Source organism: Molossus molossus, unplaced genomic scaffold, assembly GCF_014108415.1.
Source record: "Molossus molossus isolate mMolMol1 unplaced genomic scaffold, mMolMol1.p scaffold_m16_p_21, whole genome shotgun sequence".
In the NCBI taxonomy this organism is placed as follows: Eukaryota; Metazoa; Chordata; class Mammalia; order Chiroptera; family Molossidae; genus Molossus; species Molossus molossus.
The window spans coordinates 31,245,181-31,270,164 of NW_023425357.1; the positions used below are offsets into that span (position 1 = coordinate 31,245,181).

At 57.7% G+C, this 24,984-nt stretch overlaps 1 protein-coding gene across 2 annotated transcripts in view; it reads right to left on the reverse strand.

Annotated features, from left to right (window-relative positions):
- The window catches only part of VAC14 (VAC14 component of PIKFYVE complex), a 98,283-nt gene that overhangs the window by 3,511 nt on the left and 69,788 nt on the right, over nt 1-24,984 (reverse strand). For both annotated transcript variants that reach the window (XM_036275122.1, XM_036275121.1), the window contains 4 exons: nt 6,196-6,370; nt 4,729-4,847; nt 3,467-3,546; nt 1,423-1,573 (listed from right to left, as the gene is read on the reverse strand). In XM_036275122.1, the coding sequence (XP_036131015.1) occupies nt 1,423-1,573; nt 3,467-3,546; nt 4,729-4,847; nt 6,196-6,370 (525 nt within the window). The remainder of the gene's footprint in view (nt 1-1,422; nt 1,574-3,466; nt 3,547-4,728; nt 4,848-6,195; nt 6,371-24,984) is intronic.

Consider the following 24,984-nt stretch of genomic DNA (forward strand, 5'->3'; position numbering starts at 1 on the left):
TGGGCAGAGCTCGAAGGCACTTGACCTTAGCAGCACAGGGTCCAAGGCCTAGAGGCCTTCCCCAGGAAGGCAGGCTGGTTCCCCAAATGGAGGAGGGCAGAGTTCACAGGGAAGCAGCCTACCTGCCGCCTTCTCTCCCACTGTACCTTCCTAAGTGCCTGCCTGGGTGACCCAAACACCCATCAGGTATTGGAAAGGTGTAGAGGCAAGGCCAGCAAAGCAGTGTGGCTTCAGGGCCTCTCCCCAAATGCAAAACCAACTCCTTGGCTGCTCCCTGCTCCCTGGGGGATTACCAGGTGGCACTATGAGGATAGTGCCTAGCACTGCCACCCTGAAGAGCTACTGTTGGGGGAGAGGATCATGGTGGGCAGAAGCTAGGCCCTGGTCTGGGGACCACTCTTGCCAAGGGCTCAGGCTCCTCCAGCTGGCCTGGGCAGACCACCAGTCAGGTGCCCACACCCAGCCTATAAAGAGACCAGGCCAGGTGGATGGGATGGTGGGAGCCTGGGCTCAATAGCATGGAGGGCACAGGGGCTCGGATCAGGGGCTGGGTCCCCAGCAGGCCCATCTCAAGACTGCTGAGTGGCCTGAACAGCCTGGGAGGGAATTCTAGACACACAGGGCATCTGATGCGAGCTGGGCGCGCTCCATTCAGCGTAAATCTTCTCAGTGGCTCTGCTTGTTTCCATGGCGACCTGACAAGTGAAATTTTCCATCTCTGATGCCAAATGCCTGTGGATGGGGCGAAGCCTCCAAGGGTTACCAAATATAGACAAGGCCCAACAGGCTCTGGGGCCGGGCCAGCAGTGGGTTTGGGCGGGAGCCCTCCTGCCAGAGCTGCCCATGCTGGGCCTCTTGGTGGAGGTGTGTCTAGTACCTGTTCTTCCTGGGGAAGGACCCAGGCAGAGCAGCCACGGGTGCACCCTACCTCCCACCCGCCCAGGAGGGGCTGGAAGGTCCCAATGATGCTAGGGTCTTCAGTGGCCCATGTTTGAGCCTCTGCCACAGGCGGAGGGGAGGACCGTCTGAGGACTGGAATTAGGCCCTATCTAGCTGTCTGGCCCATCTGCCACCTTGGGCTGGGCACAAACTCTTGCCCTCCTGGTTTCTCTCTAGGGACCTCTGTCGGGGTGACTCCAGCATGCCCTCTGATTTTTTAGATGAACTCAACCCTGGATCTTAGAGAAGGTATCACTACTGCCTTCCATCTACTCCCAGAATCCCCCAGCCAGGTGTTCTGATATGGAAACGAGAGGCCCACAGGCAAGTGGCGTTGGAACAGATGGTCTGTGGTGACAGAGGGGTGTGATGCCCAGGCAAGGGAGACCTTCAGCTGCCCCCTTAGGCACCGCTTCCTCACCAGGCCCCTCTGGACCGGCCCTTGCTCGGTGGCAGAGGGCGCAGGCCCCAGCTGCCACTTACTCGGTCTGCAGCAGCTCGGGGTTGGGCACGCACTGCAGCCGGTGGGAGAGCAGCTGGAAGGCGCTGCTCTGGGGCAGCAGCATGAGCAGGCCGTAGAGGGCCTTGATCAGGTACGGGTTGTTCTTCACATCCAGCAACTGCAGGCGCAGATCTGCGGGAGACAGAGGCGGGGTGAGGGGCCTGGCACTGCCGCACACTGCACCTTAGCGTGGCCAGGAGAGGGCCAGCCAGGTGGCCGTGGCACAGAACAAGGCAGGGGCTCCTTAGCAGCCAGCACTCCCGTCCCCGTCCAGCAGTGCTTAGCTGTCCCTATAATCCCATTGTTCTTTCTTCCCACCTGCCCACCTGCCCATGTGATCTCCCCAGCAGTCATCTCAGCCTGGTGAGGTCCAACCTGCTGCCGGGCCTGGCCCCTGCCCCATGCTCACTGCCTCCCTGGCAAGTCCCCTGGCTGCTCCGCACGTGCCAGCACCAGAGGGCTGTGAACAGGCCGCTGGAAAGACGGCATTAGTGCAGCTCTGGGGCAGGGCAGGGTGGAAGACGCCTTCGTGTGTGGCTTAAACACACACCAAGCCCAGGAGTGTCTGGTAAAGACTCTGGAATCCACCTCAGATACATCCTGCCACCACTCTAGCAGATGGGAGGAGACAACCCCTGGCCCTGCCCAGCACCCATCCCAGCCATACAGGCCCACCCTCTCTCCTCCGACAGTCACTGGCTTCTACCTTCTCACGTCTCTGGGCCCAGCCGGGGCATCTTTTGTGGAGGATGAGACACACTTCAGGAGAAGCCATGCCACCCGGCAGCAGCTGTGTAGGGTCTGGGCTGATGCTGGGAGAGGGAGCAGCAGGTCTTGGGGGCCAGGATAAGCCAGGAAGCAGGGGCCTCCTGCAGCCCCTCCCCTTGACCTAGGTGGCAGGAGCCCCCAGTGGAGACCTAAGCAGTCGTCCCCAAGCCTTGCAACTCCAGCAGAAGCATGGGCCTGAGTCTGAGCCGTGGGGGAAGCTGGGGCTCTGGGGCCAAACCAGCTACCAACCAGTGGGGTCTAGGCAGCCCAGGTTGAATGGGTGCTGGGCGGGACCAGGGTGCATCTGCTGTGGTTGCCCCAACAAAGCCCTGGGACTGGAGAGAAGATGCTTGTGGCTTTTCTAGGCTCAGGTGGATCTGACTTTAGGGAAGCATGTGCCTGGCTACCCCGGGAGGTCCTGAGGCTTAGGCGTGCTCCACTGGGAGGTTTCCCTCTGCTTTCATGTCTCCCAGGCACCCAGCAGCACGGTGCCTGGCTATCTGCAGACGCTGCCTTCTGTCTGGATGGGAGTCAGAAGTGGAGCCCTCAGTGCCTATGTCTGCCACTGGGCTCTAGGGTGAAGGCTGGTGGGCTCAGCCTGACAGGTCAGAGCTGCTGCCAGAGGGCAGGAGGCCTGGGTGGCTGGTTTCCCCACAGTATTGAAAGCACATGAGTTTCATCCGGTCACCATGTCTGAGGCACCGAGAGCTATGCTTGCCCCAGCCAGCTGCCACTTTTGCACATTCACCCTGGGTGTGCAGCTCTTGCCCACCAGCTCCCAGCAAATGCTAACTCTGCTTAGCAGAGAGGGGAGTGTGTGGCTCCTGGGCACACAGGAGCACCTGCAGGTGGGCCCAGGGTGTCCACAGCTTCCAAGGGCCAGGGCAGAGGGTGGCATGCTTGGGGGAGGTGCCGGGACAGCTGTGGGACAGCTGCCCACCTGTCCTGACGGCACTGCTCCAGTTCTCCCTGGCAGGGGTGGCATCCACCTTCAGGTGGGTTTTGCTGTCAGTGCTGGTGTGTCCACAAAACCCACCATGAGGCCCACGGGCAGGACCCACATTCCAATGCCACGTGCCCCAGCCCTGCTCCATCTGGTCTCCTCAGCCCTGACTGTCCTCCCCAGTCTTACATTTTTGACATTCCTGAGGATCCCTGGGGTGACGGCCCTCTCTCCCCCTTCCTCCCTCCTCTCTGAATGTGGCTTCACCCCTGCCTCCCTCCAGTCTGGCCAGAGGCCAGAGGCAGGGCCCTTACATGTGAAGATGGGGCACTCGATCAGCTGCACCAGCTTGTCAACCTCCGTGAGGAAATCCACAGTGACCTCCAGGTCCCCGCTGGGTGGGCAGTCAAGGAAAGTCTGCCCACTGGGCCAGGACAGCCTGTCTCTGAGGGGCCTCAGCTGGGGGTGGGGGCAACGAGAGCTGGGACCTGGGGGCTTGGCCCAGAGGCTCAGAGCAACCCTACTTCCTCTGGGTCCAGCTTCCGAGGCGCAGAGCCTGCTTCTGCCTCAGCTGGAGTCTGCATACGAAGGACATTAGCCTATTCTCCTCTCTGCCTTTGTGCCCCTCAATGAAAAGCGGCACAGCTGTCCCCCTGCACGGGCACTCAGGTCTGTTCTGGCAGCTCTCTCCCCTGCGATTCTGGGCTCTGAAAGGCTCTTATCAGGGCCCTGCAGCCTGTGGGGGAGGGCTGGGCAGGAAAGGTGCTGCTCCAGCCTGAGTGGATGCCATCGGCCCGGCCAAGGTCAACGCTACGGCTCATGTGTGCCTGTGGTCCCTGGGTCACACCAATGACCGTGAGAAGCAAATCTAGGTTGTGGAAGGAGAGCAGTGCCTGGAGGGAGCCAGGCAAGGCCACAGCTGACCTTTCCTTCCTTACCCCCAACTCCAGGTCCATCAGGAAGGAGACCAATTGGACCTAAGTAGCTCTCCACTCCAGGGCACCCGCCAGGTATCTCCAGGGGAGGCTGGTTTGCTTTACAGTGTTTTAAACAAAATCTGACCATGGGTGCCTTTCACTGAGGCAGACCATGAGGTGGGCTTGGGGGAGGGGGACTGCCCTCTTCCTGAGGCCTCCCGTCCAGCCTGCTTCTCCCCACTGTGCCACCCGCTGAGCCTGCTGGCTCTTGTTCTGAAGGTCCTTGAGCTCCTCACCAGCACCACCAACGCTCAGCTCCAGCCCAGCTGCCTCCTGGCCTCTCCCAGGCCTCTCTCTCACCTGCTCCCAGCTCGGGCCGGCCAATCTGCTGTGAGCAGTGCACCCAGATGGTCCGCTCAGCCCCGATCACCAGCCTCCGCGCTTTCTCCAGGGCCAGGTCCCCTCCACAAGGTCCCAGATGACCCTGTGTGCTGCCCAAATACATCCCTCAGGGCACCCACCAGGTCCTGACGTCACAGGCCTGGGGCAGGCACGGGCACGGGCAGGAGAATGGCAGTGGGGCCCACCCCACCCCTGGGCAGGAAGGGAGCACCTGTCCTTCAGCGGCTGGACTGAAGAACAGTGAGAGTGAAGGATACAACTTCTGGATGAGGTCGTAGGCGTGCCGGTAGTTCTGGGTGAGGAAGCAGAGAGACACTGTGGTGACGGGGTTGTGGCACCAGGAGCGGTACAGGCAGCAGAACAGGTCCTGGCTCTCCTGAGGAGAGGTGCAAGCAGTTAACAGAGCCCCTGCTCCTCCCCGCCCGGGGTCCCATGGGGACCTCAGAGGGAAGAACCCTTCTGGAGCCAGGAGCCAGCTCAGCACCCTGAGCTGTTTGGCAGCCCAGCTGGGATCATGCTGTCTGTCACAAAGGAAACGCTGACAACTCCTTCTCAGACCCTGTCATTACTCCTGGTCCCACATGGCCACGCGGTGGTAGCGACAGGGCCCAGTGGGGAGTGAGCCTGCCCTCTATGCTGGCATATCTGCTCTCAGCAAATGACAGTCGCTGTCCTCTCTAGGACCCTGTGGCCGAGGGCGGGGGGTGTGAGGAGGGTGCAGACTTCGGGGAGGAAGGGTGTTCCCTGCAGCACACTCTTCTCCCTCACACACCACATCCCCTCCCTCCTGGGGCCCACCTTGCCCTCGGAACCCGGCCCAGGAGTTGAGTCCACATTTGGGGGAGCCCCTGCCCTGAGGAAAATTCTTAAGGCCTATGCGAATGTCTGACAGGAACCACAGGAAGGAGGCAGGGGTGTGTCCCAGATCTTTCCGGGCCTGTTGGCCCCAGATGCCCTCAGACCAGGCTTGGCTGTCCTTGAGGCTCCCTGAAAGGGTCTGGGCTGCAAATGGGGGGTGTGGAAGTGGTGGCTACAGCCCAGATTGGGGAACAAAACCCTGGAGGCTGTCTGCAGCTTAGCACCATCCCTGGTTGAGCCTGACCTTGCCCAGGCCCCCAGAGCAGGACGGTGGACGGTGGGTGCCTCCCTGGGCTCTGGTCAGACCGGGCATGTCCTCACCCACAGCCTGGGCAGGCAACACCATGACATCCTGGCTGCTGACAGAGTGCCTTTCGAGCCACACGTGTCTAGCTGTGGGAGAGCATAGCCAGGCCGAGGAGGAAGGCGAAGAGAGCAGTAACCCCTGATCTTCGGCAGGGTGACAAGCCACAGGCCTGACCCTGACGGGGTGGTAGGACCCAGAAGGTATTACCCCATTGGGTCCACCACAGAGGCTCAGAACTGAATCCACTCTGTGTGCAAGAGGGCAGTGCCAGGCTGGGCACAGCCTTTGATGGGTCAGGGAGGGCACATGGACGCCAGCAGAGCACACGGCCTTCTGTGGGCAGAGACTGCAGCAGCGCTGCCCCGGGAACGGGCGAGTCACTCCGGCTTTGCTTAATGTAGCCCACCCAGGGGCGGCGTATTTTACACTGGACCAGGGAGCTCTCCAGCCTCATCCCAGCTCCTCCCGGAGAACGCCCTGGGGCTGAGGGGTGGGCTGACAAGGGAGCGCCTGCTGCACCAGGACTGTGCCCCAGGACTGCGCCCCTAGATGCCAGTACCAGAGTCTTCAGGTCCTTGAGCTGGTTTCTCAGCTGGAACAGCTCTGTGGAGGTGAGCAGGATGGTGTTGAGGGTGTGGACCATGGTCGAGGCGAACTTGAGGTCCTCCTCCCGGAGCAGGATGTCTGCCATGGAGTGGAAGATGTTCTCAGCATTCAGCAGGAGGCACAGCTGCCTGGAGGCGGGCACAGCAAAAGTTATGGAAATCTCTGCGCCTCAACTTTGGACTCTCCCTGGTCTTTCACATGCCAAGGAACCCTGCTTTTTCCTGGGTGGCTCCATGCCTCCCCAAACCACTCACCTTGGCCCAGCGACTCCAGAGCCCACAGACTGTATCTATCCCCCAGCTGTGCCACAGTCCAGGACGAAGTTCTCAGAAACAGCAGGGCCTCTCCGGCTGCTGGCCTATCTCCCCTTTACCATGGCACCTCTGCCCCCTTCCCAGCTTGACTCTTCTGCATGGGGCTCATCGTCACCTGACACATTCCACACACGCCAGTCCTATGTATGGATCTCCTGCTGTTCCCAAGAGCCCCTGAGGTCAGGAGCTGTGTGTTGTTCACACTGCCACTGCAGGAGCCGGGGTCGGGTGGCACCTAGGGATGCGCAAACCCCACGGCAGCCTGGGTTCCACCTTCGCTGCTCAGATGAGGCAGCCTGGCACAGGGAGGTGACTTGACCAAGGTCATGGGATTAGTCAGGGCTACTTTTCCTCCCCACCGTCTTTCTCTAGTGAGAGTCTTGGGGAATGCGGCCTGGGCTTGATGGAAAGAGCTCCCGTTTTACAGAAAGGAAAACAGAGAACCCAGAGAATAAAGAGAAACAGTTTTTCCAGGGTTCCTGGGCCAAGGTGATGTCAGCAGTAACAGGTGGGTCTCAAGGACAGATTTTTCCCCTCAAATCCTGTGCCATGGAGCCTGGCCTGGAGGGGATGAGGAGCAGGACCCCGTTGGGAATCCAGGTAGGCAGAGCAGGGAGGGCGGCACAGAGGTGGGCGAGTGGTTGGTGGGGGGGTGCCCCCTCTCTGTCTCCCATCTGTCCGCCTCTCAGTCTCTGCTCCAGGGAAGCCCACAGACCGTGCCTGGGGCTGGTGGGGGTAAGGGCCCGAGGCCTGACACAGTCCATCCCAGGTCACTGAGCTCATTTCCTGCTTTCCACTAAATACCAACCATGCCTTGAGGCCAGGCTGGAGAAGATTCTTCCCCCCGCAGGCTCAGAAAAATCCCAAACCACGAAGTGCTAACAGTGGACAGGCAGGCTCCAGCCTAGGCCCAGCTGGAACCAGCAGACTTGGGCAAGAAGCCACCAGAGAAATCGAAACAGGGCTGCTGATGGGGTGGGGTGGGAGGGATGTATCGGAAGAGTAGGCTCCCAGGGCTCTGCCAATGCCTGGGGGCTCCCCAGCTTGCCTGTGGGTGGAGGTGTTGGGGGTGGGGTGGGCAAAGGTCCCAGAGCTTGGTGCTCCTGACCAACTGTGTGACCCCGTCTACGCAGCAATGTCTCTACCTCCCAACCAGAGGCAGTAGCTCCCCGTACAATGGGGGCTACGCAGAGGGCAGTTGTGTGGGGTGCACAGTGTGCAGCGAATGGGACCCTGATTGGGTAACTCAGTGGTAACACAAGTGAGGCGACAGCCAGCTCCCAGGAGAAAGCCTGGCCCTTCGGCAGAGCACAGACAGCACTTCCTGTCCCCTCTGGGTCCTCCCAGCCCTGGACGAGCCCCGTCTCCAGGGCCATGGGATAGAAATGTTCCAGAAGGGCAGACCGGGGAGGAAGGAGCGTTCTGACAAACGGTCACAAATGCCCGTCGCCTGCAGCTGCTGCCGTCTCCATGACAGGGGCCGACAGCTGAGCCTGCTGCCAGGCAGCGCTCTCCAGGGACCACAGGTCAGAGGGGACGGCTGGGGAGGGTGTGGGGGGCAGGCAAAGGGGTGGCAATGAGGAGGAGAGGGCACCAAGGCTCCCTGGGGATCGCAGGCACCGGGACACTGATGGCGCTACGGAAGGTCTGGGTGGCACATTTCTGGAAAGGCTCTTCTCTGCCCCCGTGCCGCTGGCTGCCCGACCCTCCTGCCCCCTTTGATGGCTTTTCTGCTCCCGCTCTAGTGTGTCTCCTGGTGGTTGCATCTGGTCCCATGATTATTTTTAAAGCTGCCTCTGGGGGTGCCTCTGGAACCCCCCTGGAGCTCTGGATGGCTCTGCATGGCTGCCTGACAGGCATTTCAAACTTGGCAGGACCACAGCATAACTCTCGAGCTCCCAGCTGTCCCCACCTCAGAAAATGGCATCACTGCCCACCCAGCTGCTCCAGCCCAAACCAGGGAGTCATCCTTGACCCCCTGGGTCCACTGCAAGCCAGGGCTGGGGGCTCTGCCTTCAGGGCACTTCCTGCCCCCTCCTGGCCCTGTGTTAGCCACCCCTGCCCTGGTGGAAGTGCCAGTCATCTCTTGCCTGGTCAACTCCAAGGCCAGCTAATAGGTCTCTCTGCCTCTTTTCTCCCTGCCAGAATTCATGCACCAACTCAGGCACGCCTCAACCAGGGTAATCAGAGCATGGCACTCCCCAGTGGCTTCCTGCTGGATCTAAATAAAACCCAGCTCCTCACCGTGGCTCCAGGATCCCACACTTTCTGGTCGGTCCCTCTCCAACCTCAGCTCTTATACTTCCTCCTTCCCGCATGACACACTGGCCTCTTGTACTTTTCTTCTGTTCCTGCCCTCTGCCCTGCCCTGGACAACTCTGCTTAGGGACCGGCTCCTTCCAGCCATCAAGGTCTCAGCTGCAACCAAGTCCTGGATGAGGTCTCTGGCCCGGTGCATACCCTCCTCCCACCAGCCCTTTCTAAGGAAAGCCATTTCTTTCCAAGTGGGTCTCCTTCCCCGGGTCATCTGGTTGATGGACTGCTTCACTTGGTCCCTGGCTGCCTCTCCCACCAGAATTTGTCTGTGGGCCTTGTGTCCCCCAAGGAGAGGGCCTGGCACTCAGTAGCTACTCGGTGATCACTGCTGAGTTACTGTGTAGAGGGCCATGCTTATGTTGATCAAAGGGTTCATGGACGGGCCTGCAGACATTCCTCTGCTCAGCTCCAGCACATCCCCTCTGCATGTCCCAGGCAGGTCCCTGCACGCGTGTGCACTCTGGTCTGCAGAGAGCAGCTACCATGAGGTTATATCTTCCCCCTTGTCACCCAGGACCTGGCTGCCCTGCCCAAGGACACCCAGGAGATCTCACCAAGTCCTCACACAACCCTGGGTAGGGGGCACTATAACCCATGAGGAGGACCCTGCTGCCAGTCACACCACCGACCAGGGGAGCAGGAAGGGAGGCTCTAGACCCAGAAGAATCGACTTCCAGTACCTGAGCCCCTCCTTCTTGCTCTGCCTCCTCGGTGTCTATTATGAGCGGGCACCAGGAGCCCCACCACCTGGTGGGGCTGGCAGATGGCTGCCATGCAGGGCTGCTGCGTCATCACTTCTCTGTTGAGCCCCAGCCTGGCTTGAGCTGCCCGCCTGGCTCTCGGAGCATAGCATCCGTAACAGAACACAGCTTGTAAGCATTCAACATTTGCCCATATTTTTAATACCCATATTAAAGTGCTAGTCATGAGACGATAGCTTAGACAGTGCTTGGGGGCCAGGCAGAGAGGTGGGGAAGGAGGGACTCTGGCTGGGGTCAGGCACATCTGCCCAGAGCTGGGGCTGGCAGGGGTCCACGTGTGTGTGCCCGGAGCTCTCCCACCAGACTGAGTCCCGGGGTCGGGGTTCTGCCTTCCTCTCCTTGAGCTTCCAGCTACTTGCCTGGACAGCTGTTCCCTGACTTCTGGGGCTGGGTTCACACTCAGGAGGGAGCAGTTCTCTGTGGATCGTCTGTCATATATGAGGACCTCTCAGGGGAGCAACCTGTCTTCAGTCTGCCTTGAAGTCCCGAGGACCCCAGAGAGGGACTAGCACGTTCCCTAATGGGTTGAGAAGCTGCTGCCTCCTTTGGGGCGAGGCCCAAGGCTGGGCCTGGGGAAGGCACTGCAGCAGTGCTCACCGGGGCGTGGCAACACCTGCCAGGATGGTGTGAGTGTCATGTCCCTGCCCCTTCAAACACTAACACTGGCCAAGCATCCACCGTGCGGCAGACTCCAGCCCGAATGGCCACCAGCCTCAGTGCTGGCCATGGTGGGGGTTCTCACCCAAGCCCTACCTGGCGTCTGCCCACAGCCTCTGCGTTAGGTGGCATGTGGGCCAGAGTGCGTGGGAGGAAGACGGCAACAACTGGCTCCAGACTGGCCAGCCACGCCCTGAGGCCATGTGGCCTAGACTGGCAGAAGGCCTGCCCGTGAGGCAACAGCTGCTGCCCATCTCCCGGGAGAAAGGCATGGGCAGAGGCTGGTCCCTCCAGGCCCACAGGGAGCCTAGTGCTCCCCTTCACCCTGTCCTGGGTGTGCAAAAGGGGCCACACACTGCGCCTCCTCCAGGGACCTGGACAGGCCACCAACTTGGGCAAGGCCAAGCCTTGGTTTGGAGGACATGACCTGCCCTGTGGCTCTGAGCCCCCACCCAGGCTGAATGTGGACAGGAGGAGATGCTGCTGGACGCTGCTCTCCAAGGGCGCAGGGTGGGAGCAGCTTCTGCTGCCGATGCCTGTCCCTGCCCGCTCAGGCCCTGCTGTCACAGGTGGGTCCTGTGGGCCCAGGCAGGGCACAAGAGGAGTTCAGCACTGAGGAGGACTGTCTTGGAAGTGGGGTGGCGAAAGGGGGAGTGTGAGCAGTTCCCTTCAGGACAGATACAATCCAGGGACTTGGGTGAGGCACAGAGATTGGGGGGGTCAGCTGGGGTCCCCGAAGGAGGATCAGGCCCAGCTGCAGGAGCAGGTGCCCACAGTGAGGTGTGGGCTCCAGAGGCTTGAGCACAGGTACCCTTCCTGGGGAGGAAGCATTCTGGCTCCCTGCTGTGTGGGCTCTGGGGAGTCTGGAGAAGATGTAAGACTTCTTCCCACGTCCCCTCTTCCCTGCGCCTTCCGAAAACAGCAAACTCACCATGGCCAGAAACAGCCCCCTCACGCCCACTGTCCGCAGACCCTTCCCAGGACCTGGGCCGTTTGGAAGTGCCTGTGCTGGCCTTCTGGGGCTCTCTTCCGGCTCCATCACCAAGTAAGGGTATGTGGACACCCCCGCTTGTTCCGACACTGAGCCCAGAGCCAAGGCTGGCTGGGAAGTGAGCTGCTCTCTCTCCTGCCCCCTCTTTCTTTGGGCCTGGCCTTTTGGGAGAGACAAAAGGTGTCCTCTGACCCATAGCAGAGATGCCTGGGATGAACACTCAGCTCAGGGGCCCAGGAACGCCCCCCATCCCGATGGCCCTCAGAGCCCCACAGGCGAGTCAGCCCAACCAAGGCCCCTGGACAGGATGTGGAAAGGGCTCCCAGTGACTACAGAGAGGGGAAACAGAGGCTGGGGCATTACTTCCTCCCAGGTCTGTCCCCTTCTCGCCTGTCCCAAGCAATAATCTGACCACGCTGACGGGTGGCCACCAGCAGAGCGCGGAACAGCTGGCCTGGTGGGGAGGGCTCAGGACTGCAGCTCATGTGAGTGGACGAGACGTCAATGTTGAGACGGTGTAAAGGCTGGGTGCCCACCTCCCACCCTGATCTTTCCCAGTTGCTATTAATCCATCTGGTCCTGCTTCAAGCCCTGCCTTTCAGCACTCACTGCCTGCATCAGAGAATCCAGATGAGCCCTACATGCCAAGTTCCAGGGTGGGCGGGTGTGCCCAGCTCCCATGTGATCAAGGGGAAGCATTTCCTGGGCCCGTCCAGACCCCCAGGAATCCTGCTGGGTCAGGGCCCCTGAGAGGCAGGCAGGTGGATGATTTCATTCAGAGCCTCCTGCTGGGCTGGCCCAGAACAGGAAGGTCTGCCTGCCATCTCCCCGAACTGCCCTAGACACTTATAGAGCCCCTGTCCCATCTCGCCCCCACCACTCCCTCATCAGGACCACTGCCCCCCCCCCCCCCCCCCCCGGCAGGTCCAGCCCTCCCGCCTGGGGCCTGCGAGCTCAGCTCTTTGGTGGGGTGCGGACTGGGGAAAGGAGGGGTGGGAGGTCTGCTACACTCTCCTGACTGAGCAGGCGGTCCTGGTTCCCACTTCTCAGAGTCTGCAACTGGACACTGCCTCTGAGGACAGCTCAGGGTGAGGGGGACTCCATCGCCCTACACCAGCTGGCATCTGGGCTGGGCCAACCAGCTGGGGGGGGGGGAGTGACAAGCTTCAGGCTCCTTTTCCAGGCACTTGGAGGGCAGGGCCAAATCTTATCAGTCGCCCCTGCCGAGTGCTCCTGTTCAAGGTCCCCTTCTCCCTCTAGTCCGGCCTCCTTCTTTTGTCCTTTTCCAGCTGTCTGCTGCCCATGTCCCAGCCAGGCCAACTCTGCACAGAGAGACAGGCCCTCACTTCCTCTCTCCTTCGGCCACTAGCTGGTGTCCATGTGCCCTCAGTGGCCCAAGACCAATGGGACACAGGCTCTCCTGGGAGGCCTGGAGTCTCACAGCTATACTCTGAAGTGCGGCCTAATGTCAAATAAGAAAACACAGAGGCCCAGAGCCATTCCCACGGGAAAAGGCCCCTCCTGGCCGTGCCCCGCCTGACAGCTGGGGTTCTTCAGGAATGTACAGAGCAAGCAACTTTCAGTCGTGTAACGTCACCTCACGACGGAGGAGGAAGGCGTGGTCTCCCCTGTGAAGTTCAGAAATATCTGGGGTTCCACTGCATCCGCCCCCACCCCTCCCTAGCTCCTCTTCCCTTCCAGCTCTCTGCTTCCCAAGTATGAAAATTGTAAATCTGTTTTATTTATTTCAATCAATCCTTGGCAGTGTGCCCCTCAGGGCAGAGGCAGCCATGGTAACCCTGCCAACTCATGCCTTAAAAATTCACCGTGTGTAATGCGGTCGATGTGTCTGGTGCACTTAAAAGTTTAGGGGGTAGGGTGGTGGGAGTGAGAGGAGGAGGTATGAGCACTTGTTTTTCTGGGTCCTGCTGGGAGCTGGTGGAAAGGCGATGGGGGTGAGGCACGGTGGGATGGGGATGAGGCAGAAGAAGAGGAAGAAAGGGGTCTTTGCCACTTGGCTCTCTGTCCCTCTGTTCAAGAGGGGCACGGCCAGACTCCAGGCAGCCACAGGCACCTGGACTGGGCTCATGCGGAGACCTCCAAGGAAGGCCAAGAAAACCCAAGGGTCTCATGGAGGAAGCTGGGGTTGAGGACCCCAGGCCAAGCTGGCCCTTCTCTCCAGGTTTAGGGTTTTCTCTAGAGACTAAGGTTAGATGGGGCGGAGCCAGGAGAGGTGACCTCTTCCTCCACCACCCAGGGTGGTCAGGTGGACCTTCTCGCCGCGTGAGGGGTCTGCCTCTCCCCAGGACAGAGACACCCTCTTAGGCTCATTTCCCACGTGCTATTACCAACCTGGCCAAGGCTGTCCCCTGTCCACCCACAGGTACCTCTCTAGCTCCTTTGGGGTCTTTGCCCAAGCTGTCCGGGTCCCAACCCCCGGGAGGGCCTTTCATGACTGTTGCTAGTTCCCCACCTTCTCCATCCCCAAGCTCTGCATGCCCCCCACCCCGAGCTCCATCTCCTGACACCCCCGGGCAGCGTGTCTCCTTTCCTGTCCTAGGCTTCCCAAGGCGGGAGGTGTAGGAAATCCATCGGGCCTGGCCCAGGGCTGGGCTCCTGTGGGCAACAGGGAAGAGATGCTTGTGGAATAAAGGACTCTCCGGGAGAGGCAAGCTGGCCTGGGTCACTCAGTCGTGGAATTCAGTTCGCATGGGTCAGCATGCTCAGGGGCCTTGGGGGCCAGGCGGCGTCTGCACCACGCAACAGGGCTTCTGTCCAGCGTCTGAAGCACGCATACGATCTGCAAGGAGGGGCCTCTGAGGGGCTCGGCGGTGTCTGAGTTACAGACCAGGTCCAGGAGTGTATCCCACAAGAGGCTGCACCTTCCAGCCTACAGAGATATCTGAGTATGGTTGGGTGTAGGTCAGATGACAGGAGACTTGGGGACACCAGGAGACAGGCAGGGAAGACCCTGGGGACTCGGCTGAGGTGTGCTGGGAGGACCAGGCTGGCGTGGGAAGACGGGGAGGCGGTGTGAGCGGGCTTCAAACCCTGGGTGGGAAAGCCCACAGCTTTCTGAGTGTGTCATCTGTTGAATCTTCAGAGCAAATGAAGACAAAGGACGGGCCACTACAGGAAACCTATTGTCTTCATGACAATCAACTCTAAGAAATGCCAATACACGCCAAGTCCTTCGAGCGCGGCTTCCTGTCTTCTCCTGTCACAGGGATTTCCTTCAAGCTGAATCACCACTTCCTTCCCAAGGACGGCCACACAACAGATTTGTGAGCACTTCTACACTAGGCTCGTCACATACCTCAAATCTTTTTAACACGGGCCAGGTCCCCTTCTGCCAGAGAATGTGGGGGAGCAGATTAGAGCCTCACCAAGGTCCCCGTCTGGCCAGCCGACCCGGCACCCAAGCCTCAGCTGCTGCCTCGTCACTCACCCGGCTCCCAGGCCCCCGGGCCCACCTGCACAGGGGCTTGGCAGCGCTTCTTCTGGAAGGCAGATGACTGGGGGGCATCCTGGTTGCAGATATCACTGGACCTGAGTTTCTCCAGAACCTTCTCGTGGCTCCTAGGCAGCTTATCTGCAAACCAGTTCCTTCTATCTCATCCTCTCTCTGGGGCTACCCTGGTGGCAGGCACTGACCACACCTGGCCGGGACAGAGCTGACCTGTGCCCACACTTAGCTCTGCCCTGCTGGGGTGGTAGTTTTTGCCAAGGGGCAGAACGGGAGACAGAACCTGGGAACTGCACCCAGGACCCAAACTCAGACCCAGGGGTCGGGGGTTGGGAAATCTATGGGGGTGACTCTATCAGCAGGTTCCCAGAAACCTCTGCTCGGAGCCACAGCTCTGAGTCCATGTGGGACCTGGGGTGGGGACGGGGTGGGGTGGTTCCAACTCTATGGCTGGTGCACTGCCAGGGACACAGCATCTTTGAGTCCCGCATGCCTAGGGGTCCCCTGGGTTGGCCACTGGAGAGAGAACCACGAACGAAAACTTTGTCCCCTTGGAACCTTCTGTGCTCCTGCCTTCCAAGTGGGATTTCCTGCCCATGACGCACACAGCCTCCCCACTGTGGCAGCCCTGTGAAGGGGCCACAACAGCCCCACTGTCAACACACAAACAACTGGCAAACTGGCCTGGCCTGGCCATACCCCTGCCCACTCCAGGGCTCAGGAGGCCCTCAGACATGGTGCACTTATGGGACTGAAGCCAAGGACTGGTCCAAGGCCACACAGCGGGGTCACAGCAGAGTCGAGTCCCTGCCTTGCTTCGTTCAAATGGAGGGAAAAGGAGATGAACTCTCAGGTTAGACTGGTGCCTGCCCAGGACTCCTTATCGCCACCCTCACCTTATCATCCCCGAGAATCCTAGGAGCCAGCCTCCACGTCCTGGGGGAGGGGCCCAGCTTGTGGCTTCAATGCCACTCTTGCCGTTCTGGCTATATTGTTGGCTTCCACAGAAGAAAATTATCTCTGACTAGGCAACAAGAATGATCCGTGCTTTTCTGGCCTTCAAATCTTTAGTCTGATGATTTTATAAAGCCTTGTGAACTGAGACTGTTTTCTGTAGCTCTTTACAAGTGCCCACTTAAAGGGCACTGAGATAAACATCAAAAAACAGAACGGGAAGAGAAACACTAATACCCACTGCTGGTAACAAGGAGTAACTATCAGAGCTGAGTCTCTTGGAAAATGGTAGGAAGATCAGAGTTAAAGGGTGGGGAGGGTGGAGGGGCCACAGAAGTGATGGGACAAAGACAGCATGGAGGGGACTCCTTCAGTTCTTAGAGGCCAAATGGAAGGGGGTTTCTCTTATTCATACCCTCCTCTGCCCCCTGCCAGGAGGCTGGAAAATTCCTCTTGTGATCAGTCATTTTCAGGGAATTTTAAGATGCGTGAAATGGGCTTTTCAACCGAATGTTCCTTTTCAGCTCAGGAAATCTTTATGGGATTAAATGCATGAGAAAGAGAAAGGGCCCTCAAAGTGAGAGAAGTCCCTCTGGGGAAAGTGCCCTGCAGGTGTCTGAGGAGCCCCAGACCCAGCTGCAGATGAGCCTCTGCCCCTCCCCACCCCCCTCAGCTGTGCCAGGAGAACAGCCATCCTGCCCTCTCCCCAGTATCACATGGTCACTGAACCCCCAGCAGAGACCAGGCCACCACAAAGAGAAATGGGGGCCATGGATGTGGCAGCCTTAATAAGGGACAGTGACCCTGAGCCTCTGCTTTGGCCTGGAGATTAGAGTGCAGTGTCCAACCATGTTCAGGATCCCAAGGGAGGGGCGCTCTGTCCAATGACATTTGAGGGCGTGGAAACAAGGCAAGAACAATTCTGAGCCTAGAATTCTCTGCTGGAAAACCCACAACCACATTCAAAGCTGAACGAAGCTGTATGTTTATAAACGCAAAGACAAAGTTTTGGAAGGAAATACATGACACTGAAAACAGAGATTACTTTGGGGGGAGGGAGCGGTGGTTCAGGGTCTTTGGTATTTTTTGCTATGTTCTTCTGCATCATTTCAGTTTTTATTTTATATGGTTTACGTTTTTTCAAAACAATACATAAGATTTTTTTTAAAACTCCTCTACATTGTGGGATGCTCTCAGAGGCATGCGGGCTGCTACAGATTTGCAGATTTAACAATGAAAACTTGCATTTTACAAATGACAGGATCAACAGCCAGGAAATGGTATTTTTAGTTACTGTGGCTCTTTGCTTCAAAGGCGTAGGTTTCATCTGAAACTAGGCAAACCTACAAAGCTGCCTGTTTGCAAGGAGTGATTAGCATAATACAAGCAGGAGAGGCCTGGCTCCACTCAGAGGCAGGAGTGCCTACTCCAGAGGAGGCTTTCTCCTGAAATAGAATCAAGAAGGAAAGTCTTCACAATGGAGATGAGGCCATCTTCAGTCAGAGCCCAAAAGCTGCCTCGCACCCAGGGCCTGGCTGTCAGGGTGTGCAGGGGCCGCTCAGGGTAACACCTGAGTCTGCACAGCCAGCCGCCCTTCTAAGCTGCTATTGAAATCACTTTGCCTCCTGTGACCACCCTCTTCCAATGCTAAGTTCGGAGGGTCTTGGACTGCCTTTCCAGATGCCCTTCTGAGGGGAGGGACAGAGCCAAGTCCACACTGGGGAACAGGGATGGCCTTGGAGACAGCAGGTGGGGACAAGCACAGCAGGACTCAGGTGATGAAATCTCAGGGAGGCCTCCCCCTAGGACTAGTCAGGGCCCTCGAAAGGTAGCACAACTGTGGGAGAGAGGACACTGGGCCGGGTACCACCTCCACCTCCGCGGCCCCCGCGGGCACTCCGCCTGTCCCGGTCTATCCATCTGCCTTCCTTTCTGGCCTCTCCGGGCCGGCTCCCGAGCTCTCCTGCCACTGTGCTGGGCCTGGGGGCACATCTTTGATGGCCGTCTTTTCTTCCCTAGAAACTCCTTAGCTGGCTCAAGAAGGCTGAACATGTGAAGAGGGGCTTAAACTTTTCTCTGAACACCACAAAAATGCAACGAAAGCTGCAACCATCCAAGAGCTATAATTACAGATACTCATCTTGGGAGTGAGCTGGAGACAGATCTCAGCGGGCAGCTGCTCTATCACACCAGGCCCTGAGCCGGGGCTGCGGGGGTGGATGGGAGCAAGTGGTGGTGTGGCTGCTATTTCAGGTCCGCTGGCAGGGGCAGGAGCAGAGGGACTAGGGGGCGGAGAAGTGAACCGGCAGCCTCTTCTCCACGGCCCCTCCCCCCAGGGTCCCTGAGGCAGTAAGATCACAAGTCTTCCTGTGGAGGGTCAGGGGACCGGGAAATCCTCACAGATGGGGTGCACGGCCGAAGATCTGAGAAAGCAATTACCATGCTACTGGGGGGCCAGGCGAAGCTGGAGGAATTGGACTGGGGCAGCCGCTCAGGCTTCAAGTGCAGGAAGGAAGTGAGGTAACCCCAGGAACTGCCAACTGTTAGGGCCAGGGGCTAATGACAGAGGCGGGTGGGCGGGTCTCCTTCAGGAAAGGGGCTTAGATCTGTCAGGAGGGAGGGGCTCCGCTCCTGGGAGGAAGGAAAAAGCTGACTTCACAGGCACCTTGAATGAATTGGCTGAAGGCAGCGTCCCCTAAAAAGCCGAACAAGTCAGGGCAGGGATGTCTGAGTGTGGAGGAGGTTTTAAACTAGGTCCAGATAATCTGCTCAAACGGAAGGTTCCAGCAGCATGGACACTTCTAGAATGATGTAGCAGCCAGACCCCTGATCCAGCAAGCTTCCTAAGCTACTCCTTAAGTAGCCTTTGGTGTTTTATGAAGGTGATGGTGGGGGAGGGAACAGAAGGCCACAGAAGTCACAGCAATTTAGTGAGAGCCCCACATCCCCACCTTGTGCGCCCTGGGCCCCACTTCCCTCTGTCTGCTGGGAGGCCAGCAGGGCACTGAACTCTGGGGGACCCCTCCTCAGTGAGGTCTTGCACTGACCCCCACTTCCCTCTTGGCTGGGGGAGGAGGGGCTCAGTGGCATTCTGGAGGAGCCGAGGGGCCCCCTGTGAGCACTTTCTCCTCCCAGGGGCCTGTGCACCCACAGCAGGTGGAGAGTGTTTGAACAGGTTCAGGCCCTTCAGCGGTTCACTGGGTTCCTCACGCTGCTTGTCAGGCAGCCAGGGACCTGGTCCCAGTGCCCTGAGGTGCTGGCCCTGGTCTGTGCGCTTCTGAGCACACTGGTCACTAGTCAAAAACACTGTGTTCTCCCCACCCCACCCCCAGCGAGTTTCTACTTCATGGCTAGGCTTAAACAGCAGCTCTTTCCAGAAGCTTTCCTGGACCGATTCAGGGGCTGGGCCCTCCCCCCACCCCATGTGCTCCCTACAGCAACATCACATTTCCATATCACTTCCTTAGTGACCGTCCCTGGGAGGGCAGGGACCAACTGTCCACGGTGCTGCCGCCGCTGTGGGCACCAGGACAGGTCTGCTCAATGACAAGCAGCAGCCCCTGGGCCTCCCTCGGCCAGCACACAGCAGCAGCACCCCCCCCCCCCCAGGGCTGGGGAGACTGCTGTCTACCCTCACTGGCCGAACCCTTGCTCCTGGCAGTTCCACTCTCAGACCACTGACTCTCCTGGCCGACAGCTGTGGCCTAATTCCAGGGCTACACCCAGGCTCCTTATTTTTACCCACTGGTATTTTCCACTCACGGGGATGGAGGGATTGGGGATGGGGGAGGTGTAGATAGTGGAAGAGAAGAGCACCGTGGGGCTGGACAAGTCAGACAGCTGGGAAGGGAATGTGCCAAGAGGGAAAGGGATGAGGGTGAGAAGGGCCAAATGGAGTTAAAAATAATTTAAAAAAGAAAAGAAAACCCCAAACCCCACCCCCTTGATTTTCCTCAGTAAGCATTTTCAACAAGGTCACAAATGCACTGGCTCTATAGATTTTTTTGGCTCCAAACCACATTTCAGGCAGCCTTTAAAAGCCAATTCTTGGCGTAGCTTCAGCTGAGCCTGAGGAGAGAGAAAACTAGGGCACATCTATGCTCTGAGAAACATGGGATCCAGGTCACAGCTTTCTGTCTCCACTGAAGCTGCAGGCACCTGTCTTCCCGCAGGCCCCAACCTGAGCGCCAACCCCCCATTTCCTCCACAGCGCAAATCACAACAGTCGGGACACACATTTCTTATTCACGTGTCACCTGTCTACCTACTTCACCAGACCGCCACCTTGGTGAGGGCAGGAACCGGCTTTCAGTCCCGTGCGAGCCCAGAGCTGGCGTGGGGCCTGGCCGTCAGAGAACGACTCTGTGGGGACTGAATTTTGCTCTACAAGGCTCCTGTCACACCGAGGGCTGTCTCCAGACTGTGGTGCCTGGACCGGGTCTGCCCAGTTCAGCCCACTGCACAAAGGCAGCATGTGGTAAATACTAGAAAAATCAGAGCCTCCGTTTCCTCCTTGTGTGAAAGAACTCAGCTGACTCTCAGGTCCCTTCTAGCCACTCTGCGCTGAGCCTAAATCCAGACCAGGCTCTCCTGGTCTTTCTTCACACAGCCCAGGCCCTGAGCAGGGCTGTCTAACCCCCAGCCCCACACTGACCACACGGCAGACAACTTCTAGTCTTGGCAAGATGCAATCCTGCAAACGGAAGGAAGCCCTAGGGAAGGAATGCCACTCAACTCCCGCTCCCATGGTCGCTCTGGGAAGGCCTGGGGCCACTGGCTCAGCTCCCTGCTCCTCCTTCATGGAGGGATGGAGAATCTGGCCGCTGGAGAGTGGAAAGGGTGTCACTCCTTCTGCGCCGCCACAGGGGTCCTGCTTCACGCCTCCTTCAGCCAGCAATTGAACCGAGACCAGGAAGTGGACAGCAGCTGAGTCTTCCTCCCCAGTGTCCAAGGCCTGGGATTCTGGCTCCAGACTGTGATTTCCTTTCCCAGGAACAACTGCTCCTCCTGTGTCTGCGGTGGGCACACGACCCTGTCCTGGACAGCCGGGGCCTGGCGTTCTCTGGCCACAGTGAGAGGTCCACTGGCCTCCAGCCAGGCCTGCTACTTAGGCCGGGGTGCTGAGCGACAGGGTGAGCGAGAGCTGCTGGTGCCCCTCATGCCAAAGGGCTGCGGCTGCCAGGATGGGTGGACAGAGCAGGAGGAGCCAGCTGTGGAGATGAGGGGTAAGGCCTGAGGGCTCTCGTCGCACACTTTTGGTTTTTAATGATCCAGTCCTTGTCCCTGATTGAACATTACCTTTATCTTTTTCAACATAAGGGTGAGAACCGTTTTTTTGGGGCACATGCCATCAAGAGTCCTGCCTGGGTAGCTCTGACTAGGGCGGGGGCGGGGTGGGCAGAGGAAGGGAGAACACCTGGGTCAAGTCGGTTTGCTCACAGCTTTCTTCCCATTCTCTACAGAACAAGAGGACGTGACAGTGAGGCCCAGCACACCTGCTTCTCAGGCGCTGAGCCTGAGGCTGCTTCAGAGGGAGAGGGGCCAGGCCCAGCTGAGACCACCGACCCACCTGCCTCCTGACACGGGAGAGAGAGGGTGGACGCTCCTCATTACAATGCCCATCACAGTCACCACTGGTACTCACTGCAGTTACTAGGTGCCAGGCTCTTCCGAGCACCTCTTTGTTACGTCATTTAATCCTCCCGAGGAGTAACAGGAAATCATGATGATCACTGCCTTCATTTTTCACTAAGAAAACTGCTCAGGAAGGCAGCCCCATGGTGGCCCCTGTGGCTCACGCCTCAGCATTTCCTTCCCCTTCTCCTGAGGCATCAGTCCCTTTGCTCTGGAGAGCTGCTGCTCCCCATGCCTGTGGACTTCACGCAGGGCTGCTGTGACCCGGAGGGAGCCCATCAGAGCTTCCCCAGAACATAACCTGCAAGGACGTGATGTCCATGTGACTCAGTGGCCATGTCTCTGCCACTGGAAGAAACCAAAACAACAAGGCTGACCTCAAACAAGGGTCAAGAAGAGAGACGGCGCCACAGGAAATGCTGAGTTCCTGGATCTTGCTGTCCTTGGCCTTGGTATGGTCAGATAGGCCAGTCAAGGCCCCTTGCTCATTTTGGTGCCTTTGACTTGGGTTCTTGCCTCCTGCCACCCAAAGAATGCTGAACACAGTAGATTACTGGTTCCCAGTTCCAGGTCACAGACCACTGCTGGCCCAGCTGTGCCAGCGCCCCCAGGGTTCAGTTGGTGGGGGCGGAGGGCAGCTAGGAATCTGTTTTCACAAAGCATAAGCAGCCTGAACTAGGAGACCTCCAAGACCCCGTCCAGAACTCAGAAATAATGACTCTGGGTTTTAGGTGGATTATACTCAGTGTCCAGCTCAGTGGAATGCTTAACAAATACCAACCAGAATCAGGCAGTTTTACAGTTAGTTCTCATGAGCCCCTAATCCCCTGGAAAAGCACCATAAAACATAAAAAATGCTAACTGTACAGAAAAACTGATCACCTGGACTACGTTAAAAATAAAGAACTTCTGGTCATCAAAATACACCATTTAGGGAGCACTCAAGAGTAGGAGAAGATAATTCCAGTATATACATCTGACAAAGACTCAAATCCAGAACACAGAAAGAACCTCCACAAATCAATGAGAAAAACAATGAAACCCAATGGGAGATGACCCGAACAGGCTCATCACAAAAGAGGACATCTAAAAGGCCAATTGGCAATGAGTTCTTCAATTCATTGGTCTTCGGGGAAATGCAAATTAAAACTGCAAGGAGACACCAGCACACACCCACCAGAATGGTTCAGATCAAAGCCCAATGATACCAAGGGTTGGTGAGATGTGAGCAGCTGAACTCACATGCTCTGATGGGAGTAGAAATTGGGGCAGCCACTTCAGATGATACCTCCTAAAGCTAGACATATGTATCTCTGATCCAGCAATTCCTAGGTTTACAACTAAGCGAAACATATGTGTATGTTCACCAAAAGGTATTCATAGTAGCGCCTAACTGAAAAGAACCCAGATGCCCATTGATAACAGAATGGGTAAATGAATCATGGTGTCTTCATACAGGGGCATACTCTACAGAATGTGAGCTACTGTTACATCTAATGTAAATGACTCTTACAAACATAAGGTGGGTCAAAAGAAGCCAGACTTTGTAAAGAGTACAAACTGTATGATTCTACTTATATAAAATTCAAAACCAGGTAAAACGAACCTAGCAGTCAGGACAGGGTCTCCTTTGGAGGAGGGTGGGCTGTGACTGAGAGGAGGCATGAAAATCGCATGGCAGGCGCTGAGGCGGGCAGGCAAGGCTGCCAGCTCGCCCTGACCGGAAAGGGAGGACGGGCTGGGCACTGAAGCAAAGGTGTTTCGTGGCTGAGAAAGGGAGAGGGCAAAGAGATGGCAAACTCAGGCAGAGGACAAGTACACTTCTGAGGGCACAGCAGAGCTTCTAAGACCTGTTCTCTGAAGCAACATGGAGGGCCAGGCGTCCTACGTCTGCACGACAGTCCTCCCTTCACAGGGAAGGATGGACAGGCAGACAGCAGGGCCCACGCAGGGCCACGAGTTTACCGACAAGGCTGAGGGTGAACTAGAGACACGGAGCCACTGTCGGGCTAAAGAAGACACTCTGGAAGAGCAAACAGGCGCTCAGAGGGCCCCAAGTTTGAGAAACTGGTCACGCGTGACAGTTGGAGCCGGGGCACGTGGTGTCCTTTCTGAAGGAACAGAGAAAGATGTACAGCTTAGTGCTCAGGAAAGCAGCACCTGAGAGGAGAGTGAGAGGTGAGACTCAAACAGCACAGGACGCTCGATGGAGGACCGGGGGAATGAGATGACCCTGGAATGCACGTGAAGTCCGTCTCAGCTCGGCTTCAGACAGGCCAACGTGGATTGATGTGAGTGACTGATAATCTGGAAGGAAGGACAAGGTGAGGCACGTCCTCTTGAGCAAAACTCAAATCAGAGATTTAGACCAAGAAAGGCATTCACTGTCCAAGTACCAGGCAGTTCCAGTGAGATGATGTCATCTAAACACAGAGCGGAAACAGGCCAGGGTAGTGGACAGGCAGGAGTCTGGAGGATGGGGGCCTACAAGGAAGACGGGGAAGGACACGGATTTACCCAGCGCTTCATTTCTGCCTGGGAGGTGGTAGCCAGCAGGGTGAGCCCTGGCAGAGGAGGAGGAGGTCACACCAGGACGGGTCTTGTGGGACTTTCTGTGGCGAATGACCCTGGGTGAAAGGGAGATGCCATGAGAGAACACAGGTTCTTTCCAATGAGGGCTGAGGAAAAGTCAAGTCCAGACTGGGAACTGGGCCGTTTTCCCAAATGATCTCCACCACCAGTCTGGAAAACAACCAAGATCCTCAGCTCTGGGTCTCTGGATGGCTGCATAGCTCCCCCGTGGAGCACATCCCAGCACCACCAATCCTATCCCCAGACCTGGGGTGAGGGAGCGGGGGGGGGGGGGGGGCAGATGCCCTGGTGCTACAGGGGAATTAAAGTATATGACGATGACAGCAACGGACCCAAAGCTCTCCTGGGAGCTGAAGCTGCAAACTTCTAAAGAAAGTTCCATCATCCAAGGCACAAGTCTCCTATGAGGAAGGGGCAGCTGGGCTGGACAGCCTTTCACAAACTGCATGAACAGAAACTCTCTGGGTATTGTTCTAAAGGCAGTGTGTGTGTGATCTTTGGGGCTACTTGGTAAAAGAAATCACTAGTGGGGAGAGCAAAGGGAACCCCAAGGGCCGCCTGAGGATACCTAGCTGAAGCGAGACAGGATGAAAGAGCTTCCTGAGGAACACATCCTATGGTGGATAAACTGGGCACACCCTGTAACTGTTGCTCTAGAGGCATTTAAAAGCACTTTTAAAACTAGACATCGCTGCCCTGGCCAGTTTGGCTCAGCGGTTAGAGCGTCGGCCTGCGGTCCAGAGAGACCTGGGTTCGGTTCCTGCTAAGGGCATGTACCTTGGTTGCAGTTTGTCTCCATCCCCGGTTGTGGTTGTGTGGGAGGCAGCCACTTGATGTGTCCCTTTCATGTCGATGTTCCCCCCCCCCCCCACCCCGTCACTCTATCTGAACAAAAATGAAAAAATGTCTTCGGGTGAGGATAAAAAAACAACAACTAGACACCCCTTTGTTCTGGCCAAATCCAAACCTGCCGCTGTCTGATTAAGATGTGACAACACAACACACATCAGCTACTTGCTAATTAACCAAGCCGACTAACTACCAAGGTCAAAACTTA